Source organism: Anopheles moucheti, chromosome 3, assembly GCF_943734755.1.
Source record: "Anopheles moucheti chromosome 3, idAnoMoucSN_F20_07, whole genome shotgun sequence".
Lineage (NCBI taxonomy): Eukaryota > Metazoa > Arthropoda > Insecta > Diptera > Culicidae > Anopheles > Anopheles moucheti.
In genome coordinates this window covers 44,305,715-44,320,552 of record NC_069141.1, presented here as the reverse complement: position 1 = coordinate 44,320,552, position 14,838 = coordinate 44,305,715, and the positions used below count along the sequence as shown (strand labels likewise).

Here is a 14,838-nt window from a genome sequence, read left to right as displayed (position 1 = left end):
GATTTCCTTCAAGAATGTGCCTTGGGATTACGCTGCTTACTGTTGTTGTCTGACCACCGTAAGATCGTCGCCATCAACTGCTGCGCCATCTGGTTGCGAGTTGGGCTCTATCACGATCCTGTCAGCTCTTGGTAAGCACGTGCTTCGTCTATTGCTCTTCATTCCATTCATATCGACCTCGCATTTTAGTCGGGTGTACACCTCGCACTCCGCCGCGGTTGTAAGTCCGATGATGTCGTTGTCATCCGCGAAAGCTAGCAATTGGAGAGATCGGGTCATTAGCTCGTCCGACTCTTCGAAACTGCGTTTCTTGTCTTGGAAGAGGCTGCTGCCTTCTCAGTCGCTTATAGTTTTCCACGGTATGATGGGTCTCGCGCTGGAGCATTCGAGTACGCACCGTAGTCTTCTCGGATGGTGTCCGTCTGCACTTATCAGCCCTTTGGCTACGCATAGTTTCTGCAGTAACCTAACCATAACCAGTAAATCTCTGAGAGTCTGTACGTCGATAACATCCGACGCCGTGCCTTTCACCAATGAGAACGTGGTCAATCTGGGAATATGTCTGCTGCGGTGATCTCCAGTTGTGGTTGAAACGAGGTGCGTGCTGGTGTTGCGAATGGTCATATGTTTGGAGAAGGCGAAGTTTATAAGGCGAAACCTATTGTTATTCGTTGAAACTTCCTGTTGTGGGTTTAAATGCCTCCTTCCCTCTGACCTGAGCGTTAAAGTCTCCGATGGCAATCTTGATGTCGTGCTGTGAACAGTGGTCGTACTCTCCAGCTGCGAATAAAAGTCGGCCTTATCATCATCGGTGATTCCAAGGTGCGGACTATGCACAATGTTAATACTCAAATTAAAGGTTTAATATGCTACTACTCCTCGCTACCGCGGGCCTTCACCTTGCCCTAGAGTATGAGAGATCTGCAGTTGCATGTCCCGAGTTTTCAACCGTTGTCCTTGTTTCGTAGCGTGGGTCGATTTCCGTTAATCCGATTCAAAATTATTTGTTCGGTGGTATTGGGGGTTGAAGTGTTGCATGACTTCGTGCGGATACTCACCTTTAATTGCTCACAAGTTAGACCAGCAATTTGATATTTCGTTAAGCTCATGCTTTAGAGGATGAACGTTATTGTTGTATTTTTCTGAATTCATAATCTTCATTGCAATTGGTTCTCAAGAACACCCCATGGGTGTTTAGGCACAATTCCAACGTATTACAACAGTATTTCCGTACTTTTTATTCTCGATCAAATGAAAACAAAAACTTACAAATTTAAAAACAACGTTACATCCAATTCTTTCGTGTTGTTTAATCATTTTCAAACATTCGAAATATGTGTACTGAGTGCTGATCTAAAACTTCTGATCTTTCGATACATCTTTTCGCGAATTTCCCTCTTTACTTGCTCTCTTCTGCGTCTTCTTTCACTTGGCGATCTGAACGATAGTCTAAAAAACTGGTTGACGACTTTCTTATAGTACAATAAATAGAAATTAAACAGAGTTAATACAAAACAGATCTACATTTTAAAAACAAACACACACACGCATGCATAAACCCCATCCCGGCCAGCTGCCTTCGATGGCGGCCCTGTCCAGTTGGAAGGGTTATTTGATTGCGCTTTTAGTAGCTTTCTCATTACTCGGTTGCTGGGACTTTGCGTTTTCTGGTGGGTCGATTGATGGAAACGAAACCAATCAACTGATTCCTGTTGATGGAGGAATTAGTAATGGTGGGAGACTCAACATTGAGCGGTATAAAAATGCAGTAACATTGCCACTAGCGAATGATGTTTGTTTCGGGTGCACTTGGGTTGTTGTCCGTGTTTGTCGTAGTATGCGTGTGTTGGTGTTGATACTGCATGCACAATCGCACAGATTGCGTACTACAGCGACGAGATGTGCTTACAGACGGATGCCCGGGTTGCGGGAGCGCACAAAGTTCAGCAGCTCGTCCGAATCTTCGCACACGAATGGCTTCAGATGGTGGCAGGCAACGTCGTGCCACTTCAGTCCATCGTTGTAGAAGTTGTTCAGGATCGAAAGGCAAGATTCGTCATTACCCTGTACGCAAACGAGAGAGAAAGAGAGAAAAGGAAAGACAGAGCATTAATCCAGGTCGCTTAATGGCCGAGCCGATCTGAAGATTGTCTTACCTGAGCAGCTTCACGATTGTCCGGTTGCTGTTGGCCGTATCCGCCGGTGTAGCTCCAGTCGCCGGTGTTGCGCTGGGTGGTCGGTCCAATCTTGACGCCCGATCCGGACCAGAACCAGCCGTTCTCGTTCGGTGGCTGCAGATCCGGACGGTCGCATCCGGCAAAGTTGCACTTGCGTCCGGACGACCAGATGTACCGCACATTACCGCGGGCGATGCGCTGCTTGATGAACTCGTTCTCCTGCGGTGTTTCCATCGAGACCGCATCCATACAGTGTCGCCGGCAGATGTTTCGTGCGTCTAGCCAGTCGACCTCCAAGCTGCGGGTCGGTGCATGTTCCCAGCTGAAGAAGTACGAATGCGCTACTCCACGGGCGTCACGGTACGTCGCATGTCGCACACCTGTCGGAATAGGGAGACGGTCAGTGTTAGTCGGCGGGTTTTCCATTCCAGCAATAGATACGTACGGTTGGCGCAGCTGCGGGGATCCGGCAGGGCTAGACGGCGCTGAGCCAGCACGACGGTGGCTCCGATGGCCAACAGTGCCAATGTCCGCAAGACAGACATAATGGTGGTAGCTGCTACAGCAGTCGGTTAAAGAAAAGATAGAAAGTTTCGCCACGTTAATGCAAATCGAACACGGTCTGTTGCCAGTTTGTTGTGACAATAGCAAACCCAGAAACCCAAAACAAGAACCCAGAACTCCGAAGTTTGGAGCACACAGAGGTGCAAAAAACGATCGATTCCCAGACCTCGATCGCTTCACATCGATCGAAGGCCGCTGCTAGTTGGTGGTATTGTTTGGCAGGGGTGCACTTGTCAGTGTCGCCGACTGCCGACCAAACCCATTTCCTTCATGGAACGCGAATGTCGGACAGCTCCGCAAGAGGAGTAGTAGGCGGAAGATCACCTCTCCCGCTGTAAAGCGCTGTCCATGATTTCATTCCACGCCCATTCCGAACCCGTTGTGTTACAATGTTTGATTGTTGTTTGTGATGTTTTATTTTTACCAGATGAAATTGATTGCAAACGCGACGGGCTGTGGCCACCGTGTGGACAGCAGCGAATGATGATCGTTTATGATCGAGTCGTGTTTTGCAGCGGCATTCAAATGCACCCCATCACGCCATCGGGGCCACACTGTATGCTGCATGCTTTGAACGATCCGCGCGAGATAGCTAATGTTTGACCGAAGATCAATTCAACGGTTGAGCAAACATTTTACGATTTTCCATGATTTTGAGGTACGTACCCTGGACAAACAACATGAACACAGCTCTGAACGGGCAAACAAAGCCCGTCTTCTGCTGAGGTTTGTTTTCAAGTACGCCTTAGTTCCGGCATGCTATTTGAATAATGTTTCGACGGCGCTCACAAAACACTGCCTTCCGTACGGACGGAAGGTAATGCCGTAATTTAGGCAAACAGGCCCCAGTGTCATTGCCTCAATTATGACTAATTGCAAAACCCCCTAACGAACTCGTTAGATCGTGCCCCGTGGGTCGAGTACGAGAAGGCGCAATGGAACAAACATTTGCCCACCGGAATTATACCCTACACAGAAGAAAACCCCCCAATCCGCCGCGTGAAGGTCTTGTTTGTCAAAGCAGCGATGTGGCCAATGCGATCGAACCCATCTGTATCTGCGGATGGCGGCGGCGCACAATCAAGTCCTCCGAAAACGTGGCATCCAAGGCTGTGTGATGGCGTCTTTCGTTCCGCGCCGGAGTGACTCGCGTGACTAATCAAAACATTAAACCGATCATCCGATCGTGGTGTGATCGAGCAGAGGGTGCAAAAGGACCCGAAGATGTCCCTTGGTGCATGGTTGCATGGGTACGTTGCGCAACTGGTTCGTGTACTTGTCCACACCGTGTAGACCGTGTGCCGCAGGCAATCTCCGTGTGGCTACAGCCCGTGTGTTGCATCTCATGTAAGATCATGCATTTTTTACGGTTTCCGCCTCATTCTTTGCGGCAAACGGGGAACGGGGAAGGTTTACGATCCTACTCCTCCTCCACTCCATAATGTCCAGCCATGACCTCACGTCCCACAGCACAGGAGGATGCGGCTGTTATCCACCGTACTTCACAACCCGAGTAGCATTCGATAATGCAACCGTGTTTCGTAAAGCGCTTGTCAGCCTGTGCTAAAAACCACTTCTCTGCCCATTCCGTTTAGAAGCCGCGACGGTGACGCAATCGCACGATGAAGATGGAAGCTTCTGCTCCAGCTGACAGCCCAGATTAGCACCCCTGTGACTAGGCATCTGCAGGGGAGTTGCATCGTGAGCGACACACTGCTGCATTCGGGTGATGCAATTCCCCACTGTCCGGAGGTCCGGAGTACGGCAAGAACAGTGCATGCTGAACGCTGGTGACAAAACAGCCGGCATTTGTCGTTACGACGAACAACCTCGCCCGGTACTGTAAGTTCGAAACTTTCTCTCGCCCGCCAACGATAGTGCCCGCATGTCACTGTGTTGTTCGGCAAAGAATGAGGCCGTATGATCGTGGTGAAAAGACCGCCCGTCGATGGTCCGCGCAGACGAGGAAGAAGTAAGGCCGGGTAGCGGGTGTGCACACGGACCAGGTTCGCACTTGCCGGTCGAGGTGTCGTCGTGTACACGATACATGGCAGACCTCGAGGTATTTTGATTTTTTTTTGTTGTGATGGCCTTTTCCAACAGAAAAATTACGATGGGTCGCGGAAGAAGTTACGACAGAGCACCAAACGGTGTACGGAGTTGGGTGTACGATGCTCGAATATGAATGAGCATTTAATGGCATTAAAACGGAGAGCTTTCCGAGGGCTTTACTTGTTGGAAGAAACCACATACCTTTTGTCCCAGATACCGACACACGGATGGGCAAAGATTGCCGAATAATGGCTTGGCACTTGGAAGGGCTTCTCTCTGGGCACTTTGGCCTATTAAATGTATGTTTCCCTGCCTGCAGCTAACGATGAAAACATTTCGTCCGCCGACGACAGTTGCTGCAATCGATCGGATCACTTTCGTCTCGTACGAAACCTCCCAAATGGGCGGCCTGGGATGGGAAAAAGTAAAAGTTTGATTTTTCTTTTTCCCCGCACACATCAAAGACAGGTTTGTGCGCTTTCCCGCCAGTGGGCAACCACAGACACACGATGCACCAAATCTCGCCGGAATGCGATTGATCGCCATTGGAAGTGCGGCATTGGCGAAAATGTGGGTGGGGGGGTTGAGTTCCGAATGTGAACGAGTAGAAGCGCATAGGAAAACCGCTTTTACGACGGATGCATAAGCGGTTCCCGTGGGCCACCCTTTTTAAGTGGCCGCACTTTTTTGCACCGGAAAACCGGTCCATCGTTTTTTTTCTTGACGTTGTTTGTGTGGCAAAGCTTTTGCAAGTTCGCCGTGGCTGGGCGCTTGTAATACGGTTGGCAATTGTTTAATTTTTCCCTGTCTACCACGGATCCCGACTGAAGAAGACGCGCCATCGCATCCGGTGGCGTCGGTGTCTGTGTGTGGTCGGTGGAAAGCCGGTTCGCTAACGGTCTTCGGTTGGATTCCTGGCGCGACAAAGGTTCGTTGACACCTCGATGCGTTGCGAACCTGTCTGGGGCGAGTGTCTTAAGTCCTGGCAGAACCACCTAAACTAACGGCATACCCCACCCTCGGTACCGCAGAACTCCGCCGCCCGCAGCACCGGACCGCCGTTCGCCGGTGGGAATGAATGAATCCACTTTTCCAAAGAACAACGAATCGGACGATTTGGATCTTTCTTTCCGTGGGCCGTGGAAGTGAGATGATGAATGGGTTGCGCCAGCTAGGCAAAAAGAAAAACAGGTAAAAAAACGGGCCCATTGTGTGCACTCACTTAACGGCTAATTAGCTGGCCAATTGCGCCCTGACTCGGTAGCTGTTTGCTATTCAGATCGGGCCACTGATTTGCCACCGCGAAACACAGTCGGCGCTATCGGTTGCCGGAGATCGTTGCATTACAAAATTGCATGTGCAACTGTGCAACCAGTGGGCTGATAAATGACTCGCGATGGTTTGCCTCCCGCTGTGGGATGGGAATTTCCCATCTGTACTGCCGCCCAAGCTTGGGAATGTTTTGGATTATGTGTTTATTTATTTTATTACTCTGTCCCTCACTCCTCCATCCACCATACCGCCCCCTTCTACCATCGGTGTTTTCCAACGTTAACTTCAAGCTCCACAACCCGGATTCAGCTGGCCGGTGGGATGGTACGGGCGTATGGTGTTGGGAACATAAAACTCTAGCTGTAAATTCATATTCCCGCGGATAGACACCGTTTGCGTTGGGTTCTGCACGCAATGGTCCACCCACCTTCCCCAAATCATCGCGCTTGGTCACAGGTGACACACTGCCATACTTGTGTCCGCGTGGATGACGGCGCTGTAAGGGCTTGGTCAATTGCGGTGTCGTGACGACACCGCAACGAAGAGGGAGAAAAAGTAAGCTCCGTTAGCGGGAGGACCACCGTATAGCAGCAACCTCGTATGGTAATAGCATGGAAAGGAGGTGACATAGGCATGCGTTATTTAGAAACGCGCTTAATCATTATATGTCAACGGCTATTTGCTAATGTTAGTTTTCTTCGACCGGCTCTCCTATTTGTAATGAACAATTAACGCTTGATATACATTGGCCACATGGGTTAGTCGAAATGTTTTTGAAAGCAATATCCAAGCAGCAGTAGAAAATTCAAAATTTCTGTGCCATTTGAATATTTCATCTTTTTCGTACAAAATGTCATGTCGATCTGAAAGTCGTTTGAAATAGCCGAATCAGTAATATTTTTAATATTAGTATTTGTTAGAAATATTCTGATTTTCGTGCAATGATGTAGAAAGTATTAATAGAAGTCTTCTCATTCATTTCTGTCGAAGAACCTGTTCTCTGATGTGTTTGAGAATGATCGTACTGATCGTGGTGCCAAAAATGCATCAACACTAGAAATCATAGGAAAGTTTTGGATCGACTGTGGATGTGTTGCTGACACTAAAGTCGTCGGCACCACAGAGGTTATTTTTACTAAAGTTTTTGGATAAAAAAAAACAGCATTAGAACACAACACAAACATGTTCAATGCCGAGCAACATTTGCAAGGAAAAAATGATCCTGCGTCGATTCCTGACTAAAAGGATGAGATTTGTGTCCACCACAGGAGTTCTGGCTCGAACCAAGAGGCTAATGATTGATGTCAAACAACTAATTAGGCACTGAAACGAATTTGTTGGATTGAATAGCTCCAAACTGATAAGACAATTAACTCTGATCACTATTGTGATCTTTTTGGACCAGTTAGATGAAATAAATTGTGAAGAGTTAGAAGATCGTTGGACATGTACATGTAAGGATCGCATGGGAGACTATACTGTGCAATAAAAGTGATGTCCTCAATGCATGGTCAATGCATTTCCACTTTCAAAACTATTTCACTTACCTAGTCGGTCGACTGCTAACGGCTAATGTCTTTTTTCTTTGACCGACTCTCCTTTTTAATGAACAATTATCGCATGACGGCCATGGTTAGTAGTTGAAATGACATTTGAACAATCCGTCATCAGTTGGCCACTTTGTCTTTTCCCCAAAACCAATTTCTGCACATCGTTTTCTGCGCACGTCATTGCATCATCTTGGCATCAATCTCGGCAACCCAGCAATGGACACGATCGACGCACGACAAACGATTGATGACAGGAAAAGAGCGTCATCAACTTTCTACGTTACCCAATGGTATCAATGGATCAATTGTTCCTTGCCAGCACTAGCACAGTTCCGAGTGTTATTCAAGCGAGTTGCGGGAAAAGCTTAACCATCTAGCCTGGGCCCCCGCGGCACACTGCCGTCCGGGTTGGCAAACCCATTTCAATTAGCCGTGTTTGTCCATGTTTTCGTTGTTTTTTTGTTTCGAGGGCCTCAAACACGAGCCACGAGGGGTGGTACACACACACTGTAAGTTGGCAAACATAATCGATTGACAGCAACCGAACAGCAAAAAAAAGCAAGCTCCTCGATTAAGACGAGAGCTCCTTTATTGTGCCGGTGCCAGGTCCCCTTTAGGGGTGGACTTTTGTCCATGTTGTTCAATAGGCCCCCGGAGGATGTTTGATTCATGCTGAAACCCCTTACGGTTACGATGCCATTATTTTCTCCGCCCAATATGTTCCACGACAAGGACAGTACGCCCGCACTCGGGTCGGCTTGGGGGTATGCCGGGGACATAAGCACATCTGAAAGGAACACACGTTCCGGTTCCATCTCCGGTGCGCTAAGTTTCACTTTTGGAAAGGAACGCGCTCGCAAACACACGGACACACGGTGTTCCCGGCCCTTCCACCCGTCAAATAATGGGACCTTCCCATTCCACCCATAATGTTGGAAATTGGATTGGCCGCGAATGTGAGCGGCGCGCGTCCCCGTTCGAAAAAAAAAAAATAATGGCGCACACGTTCGGGATCTGGCTTTGTGTGTGATGTGCGAGAAAAACGGGTTTCGTCACTTTCTTTCTGCGCCAGTTTACCACCGGCGTGACCGAAACACCCCTTTCCCGCGTCCCGCGTGATTTTCCTCCCAGGGATTCGCCCGCACGTCCCCGGCGGGCGACAGTCACACTGCCCTAAGGTCGAGGCTTTTCTTTCTCCTTCGTGGGATGTTCCATGTAGCGTTTTTTTGGTGTTGTTTTGCTGGCTGTTTTTTTATGGTCGAAAATTGGATGAATCCATGCACGGACGGAGATATCGACCGTATGCTGATAGCACTAACCGTTTTCATCCTTTCGCACCAGGCGGAAGACCGAAGTGGACGGAGTGTGATAGTAACAGGGATGCTGATATGGGTTTTGCAGCGGAAACGAACACACGGTGAATGATTGCCGTTCCCGCATTGTCGTTCTCCGATGACCATGTTTAAAAGAGGTTCGGAAAACGATGCCCTACGCATGCGTCAGCAGCAACAACGACGGTTCGTCGCTTGATGCCGTTGCAAATCTTTTGTATCGTGCACGGCGCGGCCGCGAGCGTCACATCCTGACCGAAGGAATGCGAAACCAATCTGTGGCACGCTGGCGCAGTGTCTGATAGTAGGAAAGATTTAAAAAATAAACTATCACTATCGTGTGCGTATTTTCGTGCCGAGAGCCGCTACACGCAACACCGCGGGAGATGGGAATGGATGGTTGCTGAATTCCGGTTAGCAGACAGGAGTGTGGTCCTCACCTGTCCCTGATCTTGGAACGCCTTTCGCGCGCGCGCGCGTGTGTGTGCTTGTTTGTTGACTAAGACCGGAAAGTATTTTCACCCCAAAGCCAACACACCGCGTGAACCGCGTTCAGGTTGCCGTTGCCGCCGGATCGGGTAGATCGCTTTCATTTTCCAAAACCGAACCGGCGAGGTGAATCGCACTGCCAAGTGCACCGGTTGAAGGGAGTAAAAGCGATTGATGTGGCTATTGGATTGACTCTCGTTTTCAGGGATGCGCGACATGAGCATGGACACAAAGAAAGTGTTTTTGTCGATCGTTTTACACCCTTATTCGGCACCGTAATCGAGCGGCCAGGAGATGTTTTGTAATCTCGCTTTAACGATACGCCACAATGGATGCTCAACGGCGGTACAATCCGTCGGGAATGTCGGTACTACTTTATGCGCCAACAATATTCATCCGATTTAACGATCGAACGATCTATTTAAAGGCCTATTGGCATATCCTTTCTAATCCGTTTGATGCGACTCGGACCACCATTGGTGGGCAACAAGAGTTCACTAACCAGCCATACCCCCAACACGGCCTCCGCTCGGTTTCACAGCGGCAATCAAATCAAATGAATTGTCGGCATAAACCCCCAATACTGGTTGAGTGAGCGAAATTGACCTTTGATGGTGCACCGTAAAGCACACGGGGCACGGCAGTTGCAGTTGCAAGGATGCGAGTACTTGTGCAAAATTACTGCACCGGTGAAAGTCGTGAAATGTTACCGCAGAACGACGCTTATCTAATGGCTGTGAAAGTGCTCATAATACCGAAATGATGGCCGCAGGAACTACTGCCGCGGTGTACGGTACTTGTCATGAAATGCATGACATTAATGTCAGTAGCTCCAGTTCCATGTAGTGTCGGCCGTGTCGTAGCAATGCGTACATCCCTTCATACACCCGCTATCGAATCAATCGAAATGGAAAGTGTAAAGACTTTCCGTCTGGTGCTTTTTTGTGCGCCAACGTCAGGAAGCAGGCCACAACACAACGGAACGGTACAGGGTGTTCCGGAATGGGGCGTTAAGCCAGCCGCATAATAATCACTCCGAAATGATTGGAACGTGAATTTGTAGCGGAAATTAGCAACATTGTTGGGCACAAGCACTGCTCCGAATCGGTACTCGCATCAAAGCGCGGCGACTATCATTTTGCGTTTTGTGCGGTGTGTCGCTGCCGACGATAAATGGTACCGGGCGTTTGTGCGTGCCGATGTTCCCTCGCTACTCACACACAGACACGGTAGAAGAGTATGTAAATCGAGACTTAAAAGCTTTCTTTTTCTGTTCAGTTGGCTTCCCAAAGCGTTTCAGGCGATGTTATTTAATTAGGTGCTAATGCAAAAGTTCATCAATGGTCGCCAAAGGGAAATTAATACAGTTACATAATCGCTAGTCTTTTTTATCAATTTTTGCAGCATACAACAGTTTGGATATTATCATTGTTTGGAACTCTTGTTGGAGATGGAGTTGGATTGGAATTTTAATCGCAATTTTATAATTGATGTTGTGATAACTCATCTAGTGAAACGATTTCCTGAGATATCATTAACCTTATTCAAATAAAATTTAAAATTTATCAATTTCTTATTTTTCTATTTATCCTAGTGCGAAACGTATTATAACGTTAATCTAATTTAGTGCAAAAATTCAGCCTTTTGTATGAAAGAACGAAAGCATGGTAAATTGGAAAGATTTTCTGATTTTTTCATATTAGCCTCCTGACAGTTATTGAAGGGCACACTATTGTTTCGTCTATTGTAGATATCCTTTTATATTCAACCAAAATTTGACAACGTTATCAGTGAATTCATTACAGTTGCTACGAAAACTGTCTGGCACGTGATTTCGAAGCACCCTTCACAGTATATACGAAACACCTGTGCGAAGAAGTTGCACATGGTGAGCAATTTCATATCCTTCGTATCCAAGATAGGATATAGTCGATCGGACATCTTTTTCCATCTCAATTGGAAAAAGCCTAGAGTGACAAACAGAATAACAATTGTTACTCTAAACTCCAGCAGCATCAAACGATGAAGATCGAAGGCAAAATGATCTTTTCGTTCCCCCTTAAAGTAGAAGCAATTGCCCAAACAATGAGAATTATCTGTTGATATTTTAATTTCCTACTAAAAGGAATATGCGTTTGACTTCGTACATGGCATAGAGAGAGGTCTTCACCATTCCTACACCCGACAGTCAGTTTATAGACATTACCCATAGAGCGTCCGCATGTCTCTATTCTCTGTAAATGTACTCACATTCTATTTTATTTTTCTTATGTAATCACAATTTCAAAATTTAGTAGAAAAAATCAGCATCACCCTGTTGCCAATTGGGTATACATTATTTCCAACGAAATCCCAAGAACTGTTTAGGACAAATCTCAAACAATGGATCTATTCTAAGCGCTTCTAGAGACAGTTGATCGCTTATTGTCAGCAATGGAAACGTCTGGTTTATATATAATATAATATATAATATAATATATAATTGCCAGTTTCTTTTCACAACTAGTCAAAGATAACCAGCAGTACATCCAGGGTTTTTAAGCTCAATATTGAGCTCAATTATTCTTTGGACAGATTTGTATTCTATTACAAAAGTGTAGCGTTGAAATTGCATCTTCCAAGAGAACGAAGATCACGTCTGCATGTTACCAATGCATGAACATTGTTATGTTGCACTGAGTAAATTGTGTTCAATTTGCACAATTTGAGACACAAATCGTAGGCCAGCGCTGAAACCACACACACACTTCCGCAAACAAGCAAAACATCTATGACCATTCAATAATAGACTCATGCACGTCATGGCCACACTTTCTTTTACCGTGCAAACGCGCCTTGATGAAAGTGTGTGCTCCAGATTGCGTTCTAATGTCACTGGGGAAAATTCGCCGTACTACCCCACAACCCGTACAAACACTCGCGTACGGAAACGCGGGCCGAAGAGAAAATAATGTTCCAACCTCGAACCGCGATGCCCGATCAACGCAACAGCCGGAAGAACCGAACCGCTGGCTTCAACGTACAAGAAAACCACCAACGGGCACCATCAACAACATCAGCAACATCACAACGGCAAGTCGGTTATAACGGTGTTTCTCCGGCTCGATTTCACCGTTGGCACCCACCAACCGGCCGACCCGACGCGCACGACAAGTGTGGCCGGCCAGATCCCAAAACAACCTCACTGCACTGTGCACACTGTGCGGGAACACATTACGGCAGGTACCAAGTCTCGTCTGTCGTCCTGGCAAGGCATTTCGGGTTTGCAAAATGTGTCTACTGCAGCAAAAGCACCCCCACACGGATGCTGTGGGTAAACATATCTAGGTGCGCTTCAAAACGGGATCCTATCGCAGGTGTGAATGTGTTGCACTTACGTGTTTGTTAGACTCTGCTTTTTGGCACTTTATGCACTCACTACCGAGTTCACAACAGGGTGTTTTAGAATGTGCTGTACGCGTGGAAAGTATCCGCTTGTGCTGGCACGTCGGCGAGCTTAGCATAAAACTGAACGCAAAACCGCGGCGCGACTTCGGTTTATAGCTGATCGCGGGAAGGCTACACCACTCTTGATCAGCTGCCGTACGCGACTCTCTCTCTCGCTCTCTCTCTCTCTCTCTTGCCGAACACTTCCTCGAAAGAGTCTCTCATTGCTGGGGGAAGCCGATCAACGGTCACTCTCTTGGCGGCTCTGGTGCTCGTCTGCACTGGAGCAGCATTTGCTGGAATGTTCGACCCGGAGCGATGTTTGGCGGGAACTTACCGAGCTTCAACAACTCCCGCTAAACCTCAGGGATGTTGCAGACATACAATTGCTTACCTAAATCAATCAATCCTCTGCTTGATTGAGGAGTTTCCACCAGTACGAGCTTTTCCAAATAGTATCCAGCTTAACTGCAGAACTACTGTTGGAATCTCCACACGAAGGAAAACTCTCCGTTCTCTCTGTCTCTCGTGCCATCAGAAAAAAAAAACCGACAGTCTCCCGACGATCTGCTGCGAGTCTCGGCAATGTGCGAGAATTTGGGTGGGGACGCGCATTAGCGATCATCACAACGGAACCACCATGCGGACATGCGAATCGCTTGCGCATGATGTGAACATACGGTTTTACATGCCCCTCGCTATGTCCAAAGGGTATTACACCGCTGCAAGAAAGCTTGTCTGGCCTAAGGGAGGCCCAAGCCAACTTGGAAAGGCCACAGTACACAACGCACCCGACACTTCTGTTGCCTCGAAGAATCGATGTGACGCTACTGCGGTAGATAAATTCAATCCAAACATCTATTAAACTCCCTGTACCGAGGTGACCTTATGCCAGTGCTGGTCCACTCCGAGCGACGCATCGCTTTTTTCGCCGGCAGGCGTCTTTCAGAAGACAGCATCAGGCAGGTATGCGGAAAGCGAAAGTGCACATTTTTGCACGCGATCAGTCGAAACGACAGCGTCACAGAATGATGTACCTGGCAGTTCCAGGTGATCGGTCACAGCGATAGCTCCCCAAACACACACTCGTTGTCATCACATAAGTGGCCGGGTGACTTCTGCCTTTCTGCCCAGAGCCCAATGCAATACACTCATGAATATTCAAAACAGATAGTTAGGATAATGAACAAACAAAAAACAGCACAAATATCGCTTTGCGGTTTTTATTCAGTTTTCCTGGATGGACTCATTCGTCGAAGGAGGTTTTTTTGATGACCTAGCTATTTTCTGTACCATTTGGGCATTTGGTTCCCCGAGGACTTCGGGGCTCATCAGCATGGATACATTCCATAGGTCGAGTAGGTGCTAAAATGCATCTTCGAAGGCAATGTTAGATAATCGCCTTTTGTGTCTGCCGAGCAAATTGATCGTACGAATGATGGACGTAGCAAAAATCTTTCGCATGCGCTTCATTGTGTAACTTGCAATGCTGAGTGATGAAACGCATTAAATGTTTGGGTTCAACATTTTTAAATAAATCCAATGAAACGCAACATATGTTGGGGTACAATGTTCAACCTGCTTGACACATTTCGTTTCCTTCGTGCGAACCTCACAACAGGCCGCCATAACTTGATTGTTTAATTAGCTCAACTTCAATCGTTTGCTCAAAACTGCATGCTGTTCGTTCATGTTCCGTAAACCACTTCCTAACGGCTTATGTCCGGAATGGATGGTTCACGATTCGTTTGGATTCGCATGGTCTGCTAACGATATCCGCTTAAATTCGTTTTCCCTTCCACTCTCACTGCACTGCTTCACTAGTGCGAAGTGGTTGTATTTGCAGTGCAGCTTAGTAGTTAACAGCAAAACCGCCAACCGATATGCCGATAATTTCTTTCTTCAAACTATGCTTTATTGTCGTTCGTTGGCTGCTGGCGTAAGGTATCGCCCCAAAACTGATACAAAAATATTCAT

The 14,838-nt window shown here is 47.4% G+C and overlaps 1 protein-coding gene across 1 annotated transcript; it reads right to left on the bottom strand.

Annotated features, from left to right (window-relative positions):
- Positions 1–1,220: 1,220 nt before the first annotated feature.
- LOC128300960 (uncharacterized) lies at positions 1,221–12,932 on the bottom strand. The gene is made up of 4 exons (XM_053037227.1): positions 12,813–12,932; positions 2,623–2,736; positions 2,157–2,557; positions 1,221–2,064 (listed from the first exon to the last, which is right to left on the bottom strand). Exons 2-4 carry the CDS (start codon positions 2,720–2,722, stop codon positions 1,906–1,908), a joined length of 660 nt encoding a protein of 219 aa, XP_052893187.1. The 5' UTR covers positions 2,723–2,736; positions 12,813–12,932; the 3' UTR covers positions 1,221–1,905.
- Between the last annotated feature and the right edge of the window lie 1,906 nt (positions 12,933–14,838).